Source organism: Lissotriton vulgaris, chromosome 3_1, assembly GCF_964263255.1.
Source record: "Lissotriton vulgaris chromosome 3_1, aLisVul1.2, whole genome shotgun sequence".
Classification (NCBI taxonomy): Eukaryota; Metazoa; Chordata; class Amphibia; order Caudata; family Salamandridae; genus Lissotriton; species Lissotriton vulgaris.
In genome coordinates this window covers 1,075,562,124-1,075,584,497 of record NC_141689.1, presented here as the reverse complement: position 1 = coordinate 1,075,584,497, position 22,374 = coordinate 1,075,562,124, and the positions used below count along the sequence as shown (strand labels likewise).

Sequence of the window (22,374 nt, the reverse complement as noted above, 5' to 3'; positions counted from 1 at the left end):
CAATGTAAAATCCACCCTCTCAAGTTAACCGTTAGAACTGGACTCCGCAGGAAATGCATTCCTGCAGATCCAATCAAGCGACTTTTGAGAATACCCTTTATAGAAAACAAGCGCCGCCTGAAAATGATAACATTTACCAACTCAAAGCCTTTAATTATATGAGGTCACTATACACTCTGGTCTGATGTATAGGTGTGCGGGGGAAGTGCTACCCAAAAGTGCTACTCAAGGTACCCACCTCACCCACAGAAGATGCGTTACTGCGCCAGGCCAACAACAGCTCACTCAACTAACCTTCTATTTCTAGAATGTTCACGTGCAGGGTGGGACTAAGATGAAAAATATGATCCTTGTACCAAAATAAAAATGGCAACTATTAGTGAATTAGTTAACGAAAAAAGTGGCCCTTGTTGACAAATTGGGGAAGTTTTGAACTTGCGAAGGCACGCTGTAAAAGTCTTTTTACAAGGTACGGAAGACTACATGGATTTGAGCTTGCTACAGGCATTGTTTGTTTTGATATCAGGGAAAGTAACAGTAAAACCCATCCGAGCAGACTATAAAACGGGACCACAAATAGGTAAAAAACGTCCCTGCCTGATAGCCCTACAGGCCAGTCCCACCGCAGGATATGATAGGCCCTGGATATTAATATACAGTGGAATCCAAGTGTCAACAAGTTACCAAACAAGCCAGGCGTGAAAAGAGAATAACACCCAAAATAGGTACCAGTTGCAAAGCCAGCCAAAGGTAACAGAATATCTTTAATGTTTGATGAACACGCAGTTAATTTGAATATCTGAATCAAGCGATTACCAGGGAGTGGTGCTATGGTTCAGACCTCCTTAAATTCTGTAAACATTTGTTGCAGTGCAAATGCAAAAGGTTACCTGATAGGATAAATGTTGCTGTTGTGTTCTGTTGAAGCTCTTTGTTCCAAAAAATGCAATGGAGAGTGCCGTTCTTACTTCCCTTGATTTGAAGCACACTGGTGACATTGTGAAGAAGGTCAGAGCTAACCGAGTAGCTGGTGGTGGCCTTTTCACTGACATCCTTCTGCTCATGGAGCCAGATGACTTCCGCCTTTGGGTAACCTTGCGACTGGCATTCAATCTCTATTTCCTGCATGCTTGAGTCTGTCGGAAAGGCATTTATCCTTGTATTTATGGTGCTGTAAGGGGCTACAAACGAAACCAGAGTGAGCTGTTCTACCATTGATACACATGAAACCAAAAGAAGCAATAACATACGAGGATCAATTTAAAAAAAGTCTGAAATGCACAGAAGTATAATTGGACAATTTGGAAGTATAACATTTGCACATTTCATGAGCTACAGTGAGTCACAAGCAAAAAAATGATGCAGATGTAAGTTACATCATAACTGTGCGGAACTTCTGCCATAGCCCTGAATGTAATGCAGCCCAAATTTACAAATGACTGTTTAAAAGTTTTGTATTTTCAGAGGTGAGTTTTAAAAATAATTGATATTACCAGTGCTAAACCAGAGTGTTAAGAAAGAGCCAAACATAATGCCATGGTTAGGCAATGTACACGAATGTACAAACTATCGTTGATAAATGAGTCAGAAGTGGAGGTGAGTCACAAAACCTAAAACACACACTGTAAGAATTTCCACAAGCCCATGGTGTTCCCCTGGTCTTTTCAATTTCTATACCTATGGAATTTTTGACATCCTCTGTGGTATAAGGCCTAGAGAAAGGTGTTAGCCTTTCCTTCAGAGGCGGCACCTCCACTAGGGCGGAGGAGAGTCGCCCCACAGCTTTCTCGCAGTGCGAGAAGCACAAACATAAAATGATAATAACTTCCAGTTATCATCATTTTATGTTTAGTTGCAGGCGGGTGGGAGGGCGGGGCTGCTCCACGAGCAGAGGAAGAGTGGTGTACCCACTCCTGAGGGTGCAATGGCTGTTTGGTTGGTCCTCTGGGGCCGTCCAAACCAGTCATGCGCACTCTGCCCTTTCTCCATGCAGGCTGCAATGCAGCCTACATGGAGAAAATGGCCACCCCGTAAGCCCCTGGCTGGGGGGAGTGCCCACCAATCACACCGCTGCTATTGCAGCATTGCGATTGGCTTAGGGGAGGGGAGGGACGCTGCCTGTTTCCTGTTCCTGCCAGAGGCAGAAGAGCAGAAGCAGGAGCCGAGAAGACGCAGGACCGGGCCAGCGGAAAGCACATTTTTTAAAATGATTTATTATTACATTAAAACTCCACCCTCCCCGCATGACCCCTCCCTTCCCGCGCGACCCCTCCTACTCCCACTTACCAGCGAGCCAAGCCGGCTATGACTGCTTTCCTTATTCACTCTGTGTACCCCAGCAAGATTGCCACATAATTCACTTTACTTTTCTTTCTCTGACTGCAAACTGAGAGGAGCTTGTGAACACCAATCCCCATGTAAAAAAAATAAGCAGCAATTTGCCAGAAGGCATAGCCTGACATTTGACCTCTGTCTTTGAAGCACAGCAAATGTGACAAGATAAATACAGAATTTAAAGGCATCGTTATTTATTGTTGTGCTTTCGCAACCCATCAAAAATCTGCTTGTGAGGGTCCACAGTTTGGGAACCACTGATTTAGGGAATAATCCCATCTCTGCGCTGGCTGCAAAGCCCACTCAAGATTTGCAGGTGGCCCAACCAGGCAATCTGTTTTGCTCAAGGTCCAAATTCCTGGTTAACAGAGACATTAAAAGGAATGGCCCCTTTTAATCAACTGTGAGCACACTGAGGTTTTACAAGGGGAATTTGTTACTTTTTCTAAATTTCTACAGCTTGAAAGAAAACTCCTTTTGATCTGCAGTGAAACTGCTGAAATGTTTCATTGTTTCCCATCTAACAGTTAGATTGTTTTATTGCAGCTTAATCTAATACTCTTCACGTTTGTCACATTTTAGCTATTCCAAGTTTATCCAGCTAATATAGCTGAGTTTGGATGTTTGCATTGCTCTTTATTTATTTGCCTAGTTGTATGATCATTTTTCTTTCAGATATTACCTCACACTCATTTCTCTGAAGGACTGCCTTGTTGCATAGTTCAAGCTACCAAGTATGAACCAATGATACCTTTATGAAAGAACTGGTCTTCCATTTTGTTTTTAGGCAATCGCAATGCTCAGCTAGAGATAATCTGTTGTATGGCAAATGGAGAGGTGGTGCAGAGATATCATTGTTCAAATTCTGTGATCCTGTTCTTTCTCCAGTGTAGGGAGCCGGAGTTCACATCACTAACTGACTTTGCCCAAGCAAACCTACCCATGTCAACTACATTCACCAGCATGCTTTTAAAGGATGAGTGAGATAACAGCAGGCAATACGTAGGCTAGTTAATATCAATATACTTGCCAGGAACTGTACACCACTATGCAAAGCAGGGCACAGCAGTTCTGTTCCATGGCACATTGTAAGTCAATTCCTTTTCAGCGCACCTAATGTCACCTGCATATGTTAATTATAACTTTCACATCAGTATCACAACCACCTGAATAGAAAATCTTTACAGACAATAAAGGCCGTGACTCAATAGTAGTGTCTACTGTTTCTGTTATATCAGAATTAAATCATTCATCAATATTTACATATGTAGTAGATCAAGGCTGTCGAAATATGGTACAATATATACATAAATGGTAATCATGTGATATATGTGCTCAGTGCAATATTGTACCTCAGCACTCGTAAATTCAAAACATAATTTCAGAAATTATTAGCACACAAAAAACAGTTCAATTTGTCCGTTTTTTCTTTCTCCTTTTTTAATTAGTCTTCTTGTTTGTTGTTCAAGATTTATTTCCCAAGCCAAGCCAACACGTGTTTCATCGCCTCTTGTGGGTAGTACATGCAACTTGTTCACGGCTAGGTAAAATACATACATACATACTATGAGACCTTGCATAAATTCCGTTGAATATATATAAGCAAACATTTGTTTAAAACTATAAAGCAAATGTCCTCCCAGGGAAGAAACTGTGTATTTGTCGTGTGTGCATTCCTCTGCACATTTAAATTGCTGGTCTGTTCATGCATACAGGCACAGCACTGTTAAGTGACATTCCGAAACTTGGTGACTTAATTCATGATGCAGGATAGTGTTGATTGCACCAGTCACATTGTCAACCTATCCAGTACAAGCAGTGCATGTGAATTGATTCCGTTATGTGCTGGAAAGTAATTCTATATGTACTCTTCTCCTATTTCCTACTCCAAAGTAAGCAAACAATGTCACCCAGTGACAAGGGCAACGCAATAAACAGAAAATCTCCACCTTTAACTCCCTAGTCCAGACCACCACAATAGTGAATAGTCAAAAGGATACTTATTCCAAAGCCTTTTTACTGACCTGTTTGTTTTCGTTGGTTTTTGGTCTGTAACACAAAATATAAAGAAAAAGAAACATTTGTCTACCAATCTGCGCTCAAGCGGCTGTCAAAGCCAATTCAAACGAAAAAAATGAATAAAATGTATACAACACTCTTATCAAGGTACTTGTGCTGTACTGGATACGTACTCTACATGTGGTGATAATTCCAGGCCACAAGTGCTCCTATGGCGTGAGGCGAAATCAGTTTCACAAAAAATAGAAGTTGGGTATATTTCCATCATTTGCCTCCCAATATCAGTGTCCCAAATCTACAGGGGAAACAAAAGGGTGGAAACCGGTCTCAGCCACATCCTATCTACGTGCCCCCTTGGCACAAAATGTAATGTGTATCGCTAATCTATTTCACCGAGAAACGGGCACGATTCCGAAATTTCTTACTTGTTTTAGTTGATCTCATGCGCCGGTCCACTCGAGTGCGAGTGCTGGCATTCTATCGCGGTATCCTGTTAACCATTTTGCCTCATCACGTGCTCCCAAATCCGGGTCCGATCACGTGGGTGAGAAATGAAGGTGGAAACGTGTTTCTAATGAACCATTAGAACCATCCCCGTGGGCACACCTTTCACCCCTCAGTATGAAATGAGGGTTCTTGATAGCGTTTATGAGGTTGTTTATACCATGTTTTATTCACATGCTGTTAGTTCATTTTTTTCACTTGATTTTAAATCAATGTTTCTTTTTTTTCTTTCATTTATAATCCATTGTATTCACTTATGACATACGACATTATTCTGTGATCTAATGCATTTCGGGCATTACAACCTGCCCTTCATCAGGGACCAATACTGCAAAAATAAAATAATGAAACTGAATCAAAAGCAACAGCGATGTACGATCTTCATATCATTTATTAAACATAATGTGAACTTATGTTGTGTTATATGCACAATTCTCCGTGTTGGGTAATGCAAGAAAAATATGTCAACTATCTAGTGCTAAGTCGGTGTGGGGTTTATTTATCACCTTCTGTGACCTTATAACCCGTGCAAAAACAAGAAATTAACTGTGTGGTTCACTTACATGCCGATTCTGACGTGTTTGGCGTTTCTCCGTGATGCTTAAAAGCAAAAAATGAAAATAATGAGTACTGCGTTCGGGACAGCGCTCTACTATCGTGCATTGTCAATGTAATCTCCAATGATTTGTGAGCGTAAACTGACCTGATTTCTGCTCGCTGCTTGCTTCCTCAAGAGTGAGCTGAATTTTCAAAAAACCTATCCTACCAACTATCGCGTTTTAATCTCTACCAATGCTCATTGGCCCCAGTTCCGATCACGTGGGGTATAGACATAAATGACAAAAATTATCAGAAAGGTCTTTAACCAACGTTATGATAAATGCTGAAACTTGTTGTTGCGCACAGAACCATTCAAGGTTCAAAAAAATATAATTTATACATTTATGGGAATTGTGAGTTAAAGTCAAAAGCGAACTAGGGTACAAGAACCTACAATGTCAAAAATGGCTCTTTCAGGGTGGCTAAAGGATTGAGCCATGTGGAATATGGTGAATGTGGTGTGTAAATCAGCATAAACCTTGAACCAAATAAAATTATAATTGGATCGTACATGCAGTTCAAAAACCAAAAATTACAAAATTTACAAACATCGCAAGAATTGACGGTTTAGCACCAAGGTTAGTTCATAGATTTCATAGATAACAAGATAGTTCCATCCGGTCATTGAGCCCGTTGGGCTTGTATGTGCTCAATCTCTGGATCCAGACATTCTCTCTTTGTAAGAGGTATTTTTGCCTCAATTAGTTCATGAGAAATGAAGGTGCAATCTTTGAATGGAGCAAGACCTTCGTGTTTATCTTAATGCAAATGATTATTTCTCATGGTAATGCGCGAGAACATTAATTACGATTATATCAGATATAATGTAGTGAGACTGTGTAATGCAACGGGAGGGGTCACTGTTCCTACCAGTTTATTCATAGTTTTGGTATATCATCAACCCGAGTTTACTTTTATGGATTTAAAGTTATATAATTTCCTGTCATACTTAAATATCCCAGATATTCTTCATTACTATGTATACTGGCACAAAAAACGGCGCTCCCTACTCATAAGTATCATTTTCAAAAAATTATTCTAAATACAATAAAGGGGGCCCGAACCTGATACCATGTATCTTTAACCAAAGATATCATTTTCAAAATATATCTAAGCAGAGTCCTCGACTCTCACCATTATCTATCGAAATCTACCATTTTTCTCTGTATGGAGAAAAAACGCCTTAGACGTTCTCCCATAGAATCAATCCATATTGTTGCCAATTTTTCTATTTCGTGATCCAAAATAGCCTGGTAGTTCCCTCCAGTAATGGTCAATCTACCAAACGGCCAACACATTCTCAGTTCTAAATCCACACTAAGTAGTGCACAGACCTGCGAAAACTGGTGTAAACAAAATTAAAATTTTAAGATTTACTGAAATAAAATGACTTATATGCACTTTCCTAATCTGCCTATGATTGTCTATTTATGTGTAAGTAGTATATCAAGTTCCTACTCACATTGTCAGTGACTATTAACTGTGAGTGACATCATAGTATACATGTCATAAGATCATCTATCCCTAATACATATTTTCTTGATCATGAGTTTTCATCAGTGTTACATCAGATCACAACTGTTTATGTACGTTCAGACGTATTGCAACATTTATCTCCCTAGGAAGTAGTGCATCTCATGGTCACATTCATCCCTCTTTCAGTTGTTCGCAATTTCAAAATCCAGTATGCCTCATTCCTACGCAGTTGTAGTTCCCTATTGCCCTCCTCGGGTGTCTTGGTGTCTGTTCTATCCCTAAATATTAAAATTCATTGTGTTGTCTTTGTGCCTGGCAGTTTGTAATGTGTGTTGCAATGGGATACCTCTGATCGTTCTGTTTAACTGCCCTCATGTGCTCCCCAATCCTCTCACGTAAGGGTCTTATTGTGCTCCCCACATAAAATTTGTGGCATCTGCATACGATTATATAGACTACAAAATTTGTGTTGCAGTTTATATTTGTAGTGATCCTGTATTCTTTCCCATCAGGGCCCCTGAAATGTGTTGTTTTGTTTTGGGCCCATTTGCAAGCTGCACAATGCCCACACCCGTGAAATCCCACTGAACGGTTGGTGAGCCAGTTTGTGTTGGTGTTTGGTGTGGGATAGCTAGGGCTAAAGAGGTTTCTAAGTCTTACCCCTCTTCTTTTTCTGGCCTGTAGTTGATGGCATCAGGCAGTGTTATGTCTTCCCTCAGTATATGCCAGTGTCTGTTCAGGCTCCTATTAAGGACACTTGAGAGATTACTGTAGTTTGTGATCATTCTTATTTTGTTATCTTGTCCCTTTTTTCTAGTGTTCTCCTTAAGAGTGTCTTTTCTTTCTATTTTTTCAATTCTTTTCATTGCTTTGTCTAGGGTGCATTTGTCATAACCCCGATGTCTAAAGCGTTTTGTCATTGCATCACACATGCTTTAAAGTCTGGATCTGAGCTACAGTTACGTCTTGCTCGTACCAATTCCCCATAGGGGATTGCATTTATCTGGTGTTTGGGGTGGGCACTTGATGCTTGTACGGTAGCATTACTCGCTGTACTCTTACGGTATAGCCTGCTGTCGATCTGGACGTCACTGACATATATTTCTATGTCAAGAAAGGTTATTCTCTCCTTGCTGTACTCATATGTGAATCTGATGTTAGAATTGTTGTTAAGGTGGTTTACAAAATCAATTAACTTGTCTGTGTCTCCTGTCCAGACCATTAGACAGTCATTGTTGTATCTGCCCCAGAATAAAATAGAGTCAGACCATCTTGCTCTCTCTGGCCCCAGATCCAGCGCTCCTCAAGCCAACCCATAAAGAGGTTGGCATACGAGGGGTAGAATCTGAAACCCATGGCAACACCTTGTTTGCCTATACCATCTGTCTTTAAATAAAAACACATTGTTGTCTAAGATCAACTCTATCATTGTGATCAACATCTATGTGTGTTCCCAAGTACTTGCTGATCTTGTACTTAGGATCTTCCTGATGGCATTCAGTGCAAATTCTCTTCTGATACTAGTATAGAGGGCCGTTACATCTAATGTAACCAGTGTCATATCCTTATCCCATGTTATGTCTGAGAGAAGCCCCAGGACATGTTTTGTGTGCCGTATGTATGAAGGAAAATTACATACTAGTGGTTTTAGAAAAATTTCAATATACTCTGATAATTTCTCGGAAGGTCCCTCAATCCCTGATATTATAGGCCTGCCAGGTGGAAAGGGTAGGTTCTTGTGGACCTTTGGGAGTGTGTAAATGCAGGGGTATTTAGGGCTGTCAACCCTGAGACAGCTGAACTCCTCTTGATCCAGTAAGCCCATCCCATGCCGTTGTTTGAGGTGTCTGTTGCGATGGTCGCTAAGCTTACAAATTAGGTTATTTGTCAAGGGTTCGTAACATTCTATGTCTCCCAACTGGGAGACAATCTCATTCTCATAGTCAGTGTTACTCATAATAACAATATTACCCCCCTTGTCCGCTTCCTTGATAGTTATACTTTCATCATTTTTATCCTCTTAAGTGAGAGTCTCTCCCCCGGTGTCAAGTTATCATTCCATATTCGTGGTTGATGTTTACTAGCGTCATATCTGTCTAAATCATTAAGTACCAGTTTATGGTAAATTTCAATGTTATTGCCATCACTGATTACATTTAAGTCCCTCATGATGATATCAGCAGTGATCACCTCATCCTCACAGTCTGTGAGAGAGAGTAGCAATCTAGTGCCAATTACCTCTTGAATAGTGACTTCAATCCGAGCGTGTGTTTGCTGCTCAACATTCATTCTTTTATTTGTTTCATTGCACATCATGAAATGTTTCTTAATTTTAATTTTTCTAATGAATTTGTACAAGTCAATTTTCAAAACAGTCACATTACCATTGCTTCTAGGACAAAAACTTAAACCTTTTGTTAGGAGAGACACATCATCACTTGAAAGTGTTACAGACCAAAAACCAGCAAAAACAAACAGGTCTGTAACCAGACCTTGGAATAAGTATTCTTTTGACTATTCACTATCGTGGTGGTCTGGACTAGGGAGTTAAAGGTGGAGATTTTCTGTTTATTGTGTTGCCCTTGTCAATGGGTGACATTGTTTGCTTACTTTGGAGTAGGAAATAGGAGAAGAGTACATATAGAATTACTTTCCAGCACATAACGGAATCAACTCACGTGCACTGCTTGCACTGGACAGGTTGACAACGTGACTGGTGCAATCAACACTATCCTGCATCATGAATTAAGTCACCAAGTTTTAGAATGTCACTTAACAGTGCTGTGTCTGTATGCATGAACAGACCAGCAATTTCAATGTGCAGAGGAATGCACACAAGACAAATACACAGTTTCTTCCATGGGAGCACATTTGCTTTATAGTTTTAAACAAATGTTCACTTTTGTATATTCAACGGAATTTATGCAAGGTCTCATAGCATGTATGTATGTATTTTACCTAGCCGTGAACAAGTTGCATGTACTACCCACAAGTGGCGACGAAACACCTGTTGGCTTGGCTTGGGAAATAAATCTTGAACAAACAAGAAGAAGACCAATTAAAAAAGGAGAAAGAAAAAAATTACATATTGAAGTTGGTTAGAGTCGGAAGGAAAGTAGAGGGAATCGGATGGTTTGAGGTCTTCTGTCAGGATAAGGGAGGTAAGGCCCATAAGCAAGGATTCCTTCTTGTCATATAAAAAGGGAGAGCGATTGAAACTAACCAGGACCCAAAAGACTGTTGTGTTTTATAGACAGATTGAACTCAAAAGTGGTTTTCAGGCTTATCTGTCCGATGTGTCTAGACCCTCACATCGTTTTGTTTTAATTCGCCTGAGGTTGGGGATTGCACATCACTTGGTATCTTTCCCTGTAATAGGAGAGAGATCTACTACAACATGTCCATGTGACTGTACCTCTAACCATAGTTGTTGCCATTTTTTACTTTTTTGTAAATTTTATACATTTTTAAGGAAATTTTACTTGAAGCTTATCTTTTTAAAATATAATGCTCGTACAACAGTGGATGCAATGAAGTTACTATGTGCCCTTGATAATGTAGATATTTGCTTTCGGGTTGCACTTTATATACTGAAGTGTAGAGCAGCCAGGAAATCAATAATATTAGAATTATCTGCCCTGGCAAAACTGTATTTAAGCACATGACACTTTATTTCGGGATGGGACTATGTTTATTATATGTCGCAAGAACCAGAATGTTAACCTAGGCATATCTCACTTTAATGAGTACTGGCTAAAGCTCTAGTTAAAGTACCTCTTAGCACTATGCACTTTATTGCAACAGTTCCTTTCAAGTTTACCTAGGCATCTGTCACTTTAATGAGTACTGGCTAAAGCTCCAGTTAAAGTACCTCTTAGCACTATGCACTTTATTGTAACAGTTCCTTTCATCTGTTGCTACTAGTTTGTATGCGATTGTTTAAATCATTTTTAGTACTTATTAAATAATGTTTCACCGCTGGTGCATCACCGGGGGGGGGGGGCAATTTATGGAATGTATAGTTAAATTTTCCTAACTTAGTGGGGCATTTGAAAAATTTGCATTATGATAATTTTTTATGATAAATATAATTGTATGCATTTTTGTTCTATTGTCGCTTTTATGGTTGTGGTATGCAAACCGAATAAAGCTTTCTGAACTGAACTGAACTGTTTTTTTGTGTGCTAATAATTTCTGAAATGATGTTTTGAATTTACAAGTGCTAACTACAATATTGTAATTTGTCTTGTTGGTCAGACCACCGAAACCTAGGGAGGCAGATGGTTCTCCCCAGCCTTACAGCACCGACACCAATATCTGAACTCACCCTAAAATATAAAGTGCAATTACCTGGAGGCGCCTATACCCTATCAACCATACCACCGATCACGTTCTAAATTTGTGCTCAGTGCTCAACAAGTGTGCAATACATACAAAGTGATCAGGATTTATATACATAGTTGGGGGGGCAAACAAAAAGTTGGCCAGACAAGTATGTTGAACCAATAACTGTTGGCTGATCCTGCTCCTTTGGGTATGCAGAGCCTTGGTCAATCTGGGCCTTATATAATCATCGATGTTTCAACCCATAGTGTGCTCCATTGGGTAGTCACGTTGGGTCTTCATCAGGACAGGATGGGGGAAGAAAAATGACAGCCTATGGATTGGAGACAGGCGGGTTTTAGGCATGTTGTTTCGTGTTTGGAGGGAGATACGTGTTGCATGGGGGGGCGGGGGACTCACCCAAGGCAGACCAGACGAAGTCCTGGCTACGTGAGCATCAAATGGCTCGCCTGGCGGTAGAATCAGGGGGGACCCGGGCGTTGGATTTCTAAAGTGGATAGAAGTGCATATGATTTAGGTCATCCGCGGAATAAAAACAATTATTTGGCAGTGCTACAGGTTTCACACTGAGAAGAACGTGTGGCCGTAAGCTTGGGGCAACCGTATGCGGTGCTGTGGTTTGTTAGCGGATTCCAATCCCTGTGGATATGGTGCCAAGCATCTTGGTGCCATGGGTACGACTGTTTCTAACCATACTTGCGTACAGGGAGGCCAATAGTGAGAAGCTCAGTGCAAGTTAAAAACAATAGTGAAAGCTCCGTGTGAATTGAAAAGGAGACGAAGAAAATACGGTTATGATTCAAACATGGGTGCGTTCGTTGGTACGTAGGATGCTGTGTGAAACTAGCTGAAAGTGTGGTGGGGAACGTCAAAGCGCGCCACGTGGAATTAACAATTACGGTGTGGATTGTGCCTAGATGCCATTTAAAAGCTGGCTGACTGTGGTTGATGGGGATTAATTAAATTGTCGTAATGCGCTGGTTAAAAAATTCTATTTTAATTGTTCTTGGTACTTGTGCTGGTATGTGACGGGTTGGCAATGAGTGAGCGCGACTGATTAAAAAGCCGTAGCGTGTTGGTGAAGATTGCGGTTTACAATGCGCTAGGTTGCCGTTTGTTGTGCAATTGGCAAACAGGACCGCATATGATAGTAGAACATACGTGCTTAAAAATGCTGTGGCGTGTTGGTGAATTGTGATTAAAATCAAGCTGGGTGCCCCTGCCTAAATGTTACGGGTTTCAGCAGAAAGCAAGGCAGGTGCCTAATTCCGTGTTTCAGTTCGGATGCCCAAGCGGAGGGTGGTCGCTCACCTTATGGTGTTCAATACTGCGAAGAAGAAGCAGGCATCCGTCCTGCATTGTCGCTGCATTCGGTCAGTGAGTCTCCAATATGCTGGAGGACTCCATTATGTTCCAGAGCACGTTAACGCGGTGTCAGCGTGCACGCATGGCAAACCTGGTTGCTAGGAGACGGGGTGAGTCCGTCTGATCGATTTCAGAGTGGGTGGATCATTAACTCTTGTGCCCAATTTAGGGCTGTGCTGGCTGGAAAAATGTGCTGTGGTTGCTGAATCATTCAGGATAAAAAATAAAAAAAACAATAGCATGAAATTTTACAGTATGCATACATAAAAATTACGTGCATGCACAATTATCTTGTAGTTAAAAGCACAGTAGTTAAATGCTTGCATGTAGATCTAAGACTCACAGAGAGCCTAACAATACTTGGCACACAGACAAATGCGATAGTCAAAGCATGTGTAATTTTTGGCACTAATACACATGTGATTTTTACATGGTAGCCTGTACGATAGTCCTTGCATGGAAAAATTTCTCATTACTCTAGAACACAGTTATTCTCGAGGTCTGACTGGTTACAGTTATGGATGCATTTATGTGGATCGCAGTCTTGTGTGTGCAGCCTAGCAATGCTGGGCTCACTGACCGATGGAATAGTAAAACTTAAACAGTAATGCATGTAGGCCTGCGTGGTAAAACGTGCATGCAAAATTACTCATGCGGCCTGGCACACTAGTTTCAGGGGCAGTATGGCCTTGACTCCCATGGTGTTAAACGGCAGTAAAGTGGCCTAATATGATATTCAGCACGTATTCAGGGGTGTCGAGTCCTTGTAAGAACAGTCACCGTTAGAGGGCCCACTGTCGGTGTTACTCACTCTGCCTGCCGTAGTGTGAGACATAGTTTGTTGAGGCCATCAACTACTGAATTCAAGGAGTGAATACATCTGTACTCCTTGTAATTCAGGGAAGTGGACAGTGACCCCCCTCTGGGATGTGGGCCGACTTTCTCAATTACCCTCCATCTGATGCTCACTGGGGGATGATTGTGGGTAATGAAATGTTCCACGAGTGGGGCTCCCTGCACCTTGCAACTGACTCTGCTCATGTGCTGGAGTATTCATGTCTTTACCTTCTGTGTGATTTGCCCTACGTATAGTAAATTGCAAGGACAAAGAATGATGTACACCACGTTTGCGCTGTTGCAATTGGAGAACACTTGTAATTTGTGGGCTTGATTCTTAAGTGCGAATGCAAGCCCCTCAATGGTTAATGGACACGCTTTGTATGAACCACATTTGTAGTGCCCAGTTATGGGTGGATGTCCTAGTTGGCTCCTCAAGTCTGGTAACTTGGGTGGCTCCAGGTAAGCTTTTACTACATTGTCTTTGACATTTCTGCCTCTCCTGAAGGCAAAAAATTGATTCTCTGTGATATTCAGATCATTTGAGACCAGGTTCCAATATTTTTTGACGATCTTCTTTATACCCTTGCTTTTGGCGTTAAACATGGTCACGCAGACAATGTTCTCAGTCTTTGTCTTTTTTTCTTTGATTTGCAGTAGTTGATCATGGGGACAATACCACGCACGCTTCTTTGTATGTTTCAGTAGCCCAGTTGGGTAACCTCGCTCGCTTAGGCGTCTTGTCAGGATTTCTGTTTCTTTAAAGTAATCATTCCTTTGTGCACAGTTCCTCCTAAGGCTGAGGTATTGCCCATAGGGTAAGTTGTCCCTTAGGTTGCGTGGGTGGTGTGATTCATACTTAAGGAGTGTGTTTCTTTCCGTGGGTTTCTGGTATAGGTCATAGTACAGAAAACCTTCGTCGACTCGGAAAGTCAGGTCCAGGAAGTCAATTGCTTTATCATTGTAGGTCATGGTGAACTGGATGTCCCATGTTCTGTGGTTGAGCCATTGCTCAAATTTGTTGAGCTCATCCTCTGTGCCTGACCAAATCATTATCACGTCGTCTATGTAGCGCTTCCATACTGTTATAGACTTGATGAATGCATTGTCATGGCTATACAGATGTTCTTCCTCGTAGTCGTTCATGAAGATGTTAGCCAGACTCGGTGTGTATGTGGCCCCCATCGCCACGCCTTTGCACTGAAAGTAAACCTGGTTTCTGAATACAAAGTAGTTTTTCTTTATTGCTATTTTAAGCATGGTAGTCAAAAAGTCTGTCCGAATCCAATGTGGTCTTGGACGCTTGTCCGGTGTTGATGGTACTACTTCCAGGTCCTTGGCCTGTGGTATTGACGTATAAAGAGAGGCAACGTCAAGTGTCACGAGTAGTTGTGTTTATATATCGAACTCTTGGCCTTCCAACAGCTGGATAATGTGCGTAGTATCCCTTACGTAAGATTTCGTCTCTGTGACCCAGGGTTGCAGGAAATGGTCGATGAATTGGTTGAGTGGTTCAAGAACTGACCCGCACCCAGAGACGATAGGCCTCCATGGTGGCTTCTCCATGCGTTTATGCACCTTGGCGAGGGTATATATTGTTGGAATTCTTGGGTCTTTTTTACTCAAGTACTCTTTCTCAGATTGGCTCAAGAAGCCTTTCCTTAATTTCCTTGTTCCCCCCCACACCTATGTATATAAGTCCTGATCACTCTGTATGTATTGCACACATTTTGAGCACAGAGCACATATGTCACATGAGTACCATTTATGTATATATTGTACCGTATTTTGACAGCCTTGATCTACTACATATGTAAATATTGATGATTTAACTCTGATATAAGATAAACAGTAGACACTACTATTGAGTCATGGCCTTTATTTTCTGTAAAGATTTTCTATTTCGGTGGTTGAGATACTGATGTGAAAGTTATAATCAACATATCCGTGTGACATTAGGTGCACTGAAAAGGAATTGACATAAACCAGACAGAACCACTTTTTGTTTACTAATCTATACCCAGGTTCTGAGGGACACAGGGTCACCCCACGTGTGTTTAACTTCCATGGCACATTGTGGCACTGAACTTCACCCATGTTGCTCTATAGCCAGCTTGGTCAAATGAACATCTGTTCTTCAATTGTAACAACTGGCATTCAGCCAATGTACAAGTCATCTGTGAAGCCAGCGGGTATCCCATTCATGTCATGCCAATTCTCCTGGTGCAATAATTAGCAACTTCATTTTTTTTGTCAAATCTGTTTATTAGCATTTTATCGTTTTCAAAGTACAGTGCAAACATCAACCAATGCATCACAGCTATCCGGGCTCGTCAGTTCAACATTCATATACCGTACATCAGTACAAATTGAAGTGACAAAGTCACAGTAGCGGTATCTCATGACCAAAGGATAAGCGCCCAGAGATGGCTAGGGCGTGGGGTGCCTAATCGGGCAGCCTCCAGGTTAGTCCATGACTGTCCACTCGTTGAGCCTTGTACAATAGCAGGGTTTTGGGTGGACCCTCCAGCATGGACTTGCGCACAAGAATGACATTTATTCAACAACGCAAAGAAACTGAAACAACAGCGGCAAAACCACAGACACATATTCATGCTGATCCTCCTCCCGCCCCCTTCACCCTCCTTCGGCCCCCAAGGCCCCCATGCGCACACGCACCCCAGCCACAGCTGGGCCTGCACCTTAAACCTGCATGCCCCAGAGGGCCAGTAATTTACCTGACAGATTATCCAGACAGAAGAACAGCCCGCGATGCTAGGAGAAAAGCCGCCTCACCAGATCAGTTGAGGCTCCGGCAGCAGAGGGGTGGCCTCCTATCCGTGCCCGGCATCGGCACCAGCAGGGGTCGTGTCACCGAATGGCCACTTACAGCTTTGTAAATGTCGTAGGCAGCAGCCCCGCTTCTCTGCCCAGCTCAGGGAGGGCCACCCCGTCTCCTTCACCTGGGGCCTCCTTACTTATGCCTCCTCACAAGCAAACTGCACCCACTCCTTTCCAGTGTCTCCGGGCAACAGGGCCTCAGTGCCGCAGGCAGGAGAATCCAGCTTGTCTAGCACAGTCTCGAACGCCTGGTGCCTCCCCTGCACGCGACGCAGATCTCGCAGCAAGAATGAACCACTTGGGCTACAGGAGCAGTTAAAATGGCGCCGGTTCTAAGATGGCGCCCAGGTCTCAGGGTGTCCGGCCGTAGTCTCTCAGCCCACGAGTCACGATGTCTCTGAGCTGTGACTGCACGGCGCAATTACCAGCACCGACTGTAACAGGTTGCCCCCTCTGTTGCCACACCCGGCTCAGTACAGCGGCCCAATACCTTAACCCCTTTGCTGCGGGGGTAATTCCCCCGCTGTGCTGGGGGGAAGGGGGCGCGCACAGCGCCTGCATGCTCATGACGAGCTGAGCTTGTCATGAGCTACGGTGCTCCTGTGCTCATGGCGAGCTCAGCTCATCACAGGTGCATTGGCTCCAGTGGAACGCTCAGCACAGCAGGGGAATTCTCCCCACACCTGAGCGTTCCACGGCCCATGACGAGCTGAGCACCGGAGCACCGTGCCTCATGACGAGCTCAGCTCATCATGAGCATGCAAAAGGTTAATAGTCATACAGCCTCCAAGCCATGGCCAAGTCGCAAGGGCAGTCCCCTCGAAATGTCTCAGCTGTCTGCCTAGCAGCTCCTCACAGCCACCACTTTGCCAACTTCAGCACCAGTAACTCTCACAGATCCTCGCTCCACTGTGAGGCGGGCCAGATTCTCGGTCCCAGGCCAAGGCCTCTCCAGCCGGTTAGTACAGGGCAGCACGGCCTCTCATGCACCACCACTGCCCAACGCTGAGGTCACTGCGGGCCTAGCACTCCATCTTCCGCCCCACCACCGAAGGCCTCCGAATGCGCCGCAGCTGCGATGGGCGCCACGAGGTGACACCCTTCCCTGTGTTCCAGCGCCTCCTTGGGGCTTTCCCTGTCCGCCCCGGGTCCCGCTCCTCACCGCTCAGTGGTCTTGGCACACAGCTGCTCCCTCGTCCGTGGTTATGCGGCAGTCACGTTTCCACCGCAGGCCAGCAGCGCCATGATTAGGCGAGCCCGCGGATCTCCGCATGCCTCAGGCTCCGGAGGGGACAGCATTTGTATGCCTCGGGGGCTGCCGCATCTTCCGTCAGCGCTGCCTCACTCGCAGGCACAGGTCCTCAAATCTTCGCCGCACCATGTGTTGCAGCCCGCCCAGGCCCAGGGTGTGGGCCTCGCTTAAGACACCCAGCCACAACTCCTTGCTCGCCAACGACGCCGGGCCACACTCCAGCCCCCTCCTCCCATCAGCGGCCACCAGCAGCACTGGGTCTCAGAGCCCACCGAACCTCCGGGTGGCACCTCTCCGCCGAGCTTACAGGGCGCCCAGGCCTAGAGCGGTGTCCAGCGCCTCACAGCGGTGCTCCAGCAGCAGCTGAGGTCGCCTCAACGGTCGCTGGGCCCGGGGCAGTTTTCGCTCCGTTCCGTTGCAGACCGGGCTGCCTCAGTCCACCTTCAAACTCCGCCGCAGCGGCTGGAATCTGCAATCTGCTGGGCTCCACGGGCTCCGCACTGCTTCCCCATCCCCTACTCCACGCGGCACAGGCACAAAAAGCACCTCTGCAGGAGAATACACAGAAGAACTAGGGGTCTAAGGGCGGAGCTCTAGCAGATCATGTCCGCCATATTGGCTGGCTGGCCACTCCCCCAATATTTAGCAACTTCATGGTTGGTTTCGGTAGACAGAAATTGCTGTCAAATATGCAGGACCCTGCTAACGATAACTGTTGGCAAACACGTACTGCATGATCATCCCCATGGCTGAGTGTATTTGAATGAATTTTCAAACACTCATGGAAATGGCTGCATATGTTGCCTTGATGGTTGCCTTGCACTAATCCTATTCGATCTACACAATGACATTTACATAACTTAGCCACGGAGGAGGTCCACCTCTTTTGCGAAAAAAACCTGCTGCACTGTTTTGAATCCCTTCTTCTGGTGACTGGCTACAAAATGTCAAACGAAGGCCAAAGTCAGGTTTACCATAGAATGTTATTCAAGTTGGATTTTTTAAACAGTTCTTTCAAGTAGCCGACCGGCCAATCTTCATATTGTATAATGTTACTGCAATAAGGTAGGGGCCTAGCAGTTAGTAAACCACTATTACAGTGGTCATTACATTTACTACCAGTTGCATCATAAGCTCTGGAATGGATCATTATGAAGTGGCCTCAGATTTTTGCTGAATCCCAGAACTGCCTGGAGTCTTTCGTGGGCCCATTCCTTAATGACACAGAACAGGAATTGGATGTTTGAGGAGTCATGGTTGCTGTACTTTTGGATATCTGTGGGATCTTTAACACTATCAACCATTCTGTCCTGTTGAACAGGATGGAAGGACCCAGGATTATGGGAGTGATGGATAAACCCCTTTATCCTCTTCATCTTCTTATTGCACCTGCCCAGGTGTCATCCCTGCCCCCACCTCTATCAACATACCAGCGCTCAATGTATTTGTGGGTTTCAGGCTTGATAACAGCAACTATTAATAATTGGACCTATTGAAATTACTCCTTTCCATTTGGAAACATGACTGTCAGAGTGCCTATGGATTTATAAAGATTTGATCACATTTCCAACCACTTGAGTGCCTTATTTGACCCCCTGTATAAACAGGGATACCTTCAATGTCCAGGAAGCAGCAGCAATATGGAGAAAATTACTTTTCTAGTCTAGATGCTACTTTGAAGAATGAGAATCCATTATGCTTTGTAACTGCTTTGAAGCGTACTCGTCCTTAGTTTTGACAAAGACTAAGCTCATTCTCATTTGCTAGGTCTTTAGTTGTGTATATCTTGGAGGTGGTGCACACATGTTCTCTAAGAAATGCCAAATATTGTAAAATAAGCTTATAAATGAACTCGGTTAGGGTCCTAAGGACACTGTAGACCTAAATAAAGCTGGAGACGTCAGTCATGTATATCATTGTCCCACCTTTCCTTACCTACTCCACATGTGCGCATACCTGCAACCCCTGCAACAGCAGCATCTATATCATGTGTCTCCCATTCAGTTATATACTGCAGTTTGCGGTCAGCTGCTCTTAGGTCTGGGGGCCTCTAGTTGGCAGAGGTAGGTACCACTGTCCAAATAGGGACCCTTGCTTCTAGTCAGGGTAAGGAGGATACACTCTTTAGATAACCCCTGCTCACCCCCTTGGTAGCTTGGCACGAGCAGTCAGGCTTATCAAAGGCAATGTGTGAAGTATTTGTACCAACACTCACAGTAACACAGTGAAAACACCACAAATGGACTCCACAACAGTTTAGAAAAATAAAAGTATTTAATCTAATCTACACAAGACCAGAACGACAAAAATTCAACATACACAGTTGAAGAATATGGTTTCAAAAGAGTTCTTAAGGTTGCGTTAAAATAATCCACAGCTGCGTCACATTTTAGCCAACAGTACCTTTAGATGCGACAAAAGTTCCAAGTGAAAGCTGCAGCGTTGAAAAACAAGCGATGCGTCACTCCTGAGACCCTGGGGAGGCGATGCGACAACTCCGCTGGACGCACCGGGCGTGTTGCGTCGAATCCGGTCTGTATGGGGCAGGAGGCGATACCTTGTATGGATTCCGGTGCACAGGTTTCGTAGGAAGCTTTTCGGAAAAGGTACGATGCGAAGATTTTCGGGTCGGCAACGATCTCAGTTGCAGCGGCGATGCGCGGCGCAGCGTCGATCTTCTCCTCTTGCGGCCCCTTGATGCGATGGCTCTGCGACGACTCTCGCAGCGACATCATGCGGTCTGCAAGCAGGTAGTGCGACTATCTCATCTAGTGATGAAAGGCTCTGCGACGATACTCACAGCGATGGCACTTTTCCCTCACCGGAGCGATGCATTCCGCTAGTGAAGGATGCGTCAATTCTTGGAGCGGCAACAGGCGCTTGACAATCTCGATATTCGGGGCGGCAGGAATTTCCTCGTACTGATGGGGAAACTTTGCAGAAAGTCTTTAGTATCTTCTTTTCCAGCTTCTCAAACACAGGTACATCTTCCAGAGGCACGACAACTGGCCTAAGACTCAAGGAAGGACAGAACTCTCTCAGTAGAGTTCAGGGAAGCTTGGGAGTTAAGTCCTTTTGTTCCTGGGACTTCTTAACAGGGAGCCAGCTCAACTCAGGCCCTTGGAGATCTCTTCAAGCAAGAGGACACAGCACAAAGCAAAGTCCTTCCCCTCTCCTTGGCAGCAAAGCAACTGCAGGTCAGCCCACAAAAACACAGCAGGACAGTCCTGCCTTTTCAGTCTTCCAGCTTTCTCCTTGGCAGAGGTTCCTTCTTGATTCCTGGACGATCTAATTGTCTGTAGTCTGGGGTCCTGTACTCATACCCCTAAAAGTATTTGTTCCCTTTGTGCAGGAGAGCTCTGAACCTGGTCTGAACCAGTTCTGGGTGTTCCTTGAACACTTTGTTTTCCTGGCCTCTCCTTTCCTTTCAGAGACAGGGGTAGGGTTGTCAGCCGTCCAGCAGGGGGTGGAGCCAGCATTGTGGAAGGCAGGCACAGCCCTATTCAGGCCCAGGTGCGACCCCCTCCCACCACTCTAGATGCAGATGGAGCTATTCAGCCCAGGGATGGCTCACTCAGCCTCTGGGAGCCACCCAGCCCCTGTCACTCACAAACCAGACAGTCAATTCACAAACAGGCCAAGGCACACAGAAGGGTCAGACAAGAGAACAGCCATTTTTTAAAAGTGCTGTTCTCAAACACAGGATTTAAAAAACACCTTTCCTAAAAGATGTGTTAATAAATTCTGAGTTCAGGGATACCAGACTTGTATGTCCTATCTTGCTATTATGGGAAGACATGCAGGTAACCACTGTAGCTACCATTCCCCATTATATCACATGGGCAAGATAGTCTTACAATAGTGAAAAACGAAAATGGCTGTAATTCACTACCAGAGCATGTCATCTGCACTAGTACATGCTCTACCTTTCACATACACTGCACCCTACCCAAGAGGGTACCTTGGGCCTTCCATAGGGGTGACCAATGTGTACAGAAAGGGAAGGGTTAGGCCTGGTCAGTGGGGACACTGGCCAGGTTGACATGGCAATTCACAGACCGCACACAGACACTGCGGTGGCAGGCCATAGACACCATTTTAGGGCTACTCATGTGGGTGGCACAATCAGTGCTGCAGGACCACTAGTAGCATTTGTAGCACCAGCCCTGGCAGACACAGTGCACTTTACTAGGGACTTCTTGGTGATACAAAAATGCCAATCGTGGATAACTAATTACAATAACAATTTGCACAGAGAGGATATGCACTTTAGCACTGATCAGCAGTGGTAAAGGGCCCAGAGTCCTATTGTCAACAACCACAGGTCAGAAAAAGTAAAGGAGGAAGAAGCAAAAAGTTTGGTGATAACCCTGCAAAAAGGGCCATTTCCAAAAGCGGCCATTTGTTTTTCAGTCATCTGTCATGTGACTAAGTTTGGTGACCACCACAGAAAGATGTGCTTGAAATATCCCCTTTGCTATTTCAATGAGCATAGACTCTAGTTTATTAATATTTATGGTCTTTGGGTCAATGCAGATAGCTGTGTGTATATATGGGTGTATGAAAGCTGCACATGCATGTGTGTGGGCTCGTGGATGCATGGCATGTGTGTATGTATATAAGATCAGGACACAAACGACTCCTAAGACTCAAGAAATCGAGATGGTGAGGTAGATCATTTTCTCATCTAGTTCCAAAGCTTCGGAATTTCATACCCTTCTGAAGAGGAACGCAGCTTTAGGAAAAAGCTCAAGGCATGGCTGTTCCCCCAGTAACCCTTTAATTGGGTCCTGTGGTATTGT

General features: G+C 44.1%; 1 protein-coding gene across 3 annotated transcripts in view; it reads right to left on the bottom strand.

Annotated features, from left to right (window-relative positions):
* CD274 (CD274 molecule) overlaps positions 1 to 22,374 on the bottom strand; it is a 293,265-nt gene that overhangs the window by 133,435 nt on the left and 137,456 nt on the right. For all 3 annotated transcript variants that reach the window (XM_086961494.1, XM_086961495.1, XM_086961496.1), the window contains exon 4: positions 891 to 1,181. In XM_086961494.1, the coding sequence (XP_086817620.1) occupies positions 891 to 1,181 (291 nt within the window). The remainder of the gene's footprint in view (positions 1 to 890; positions 1,182 to 22,374) is intronic.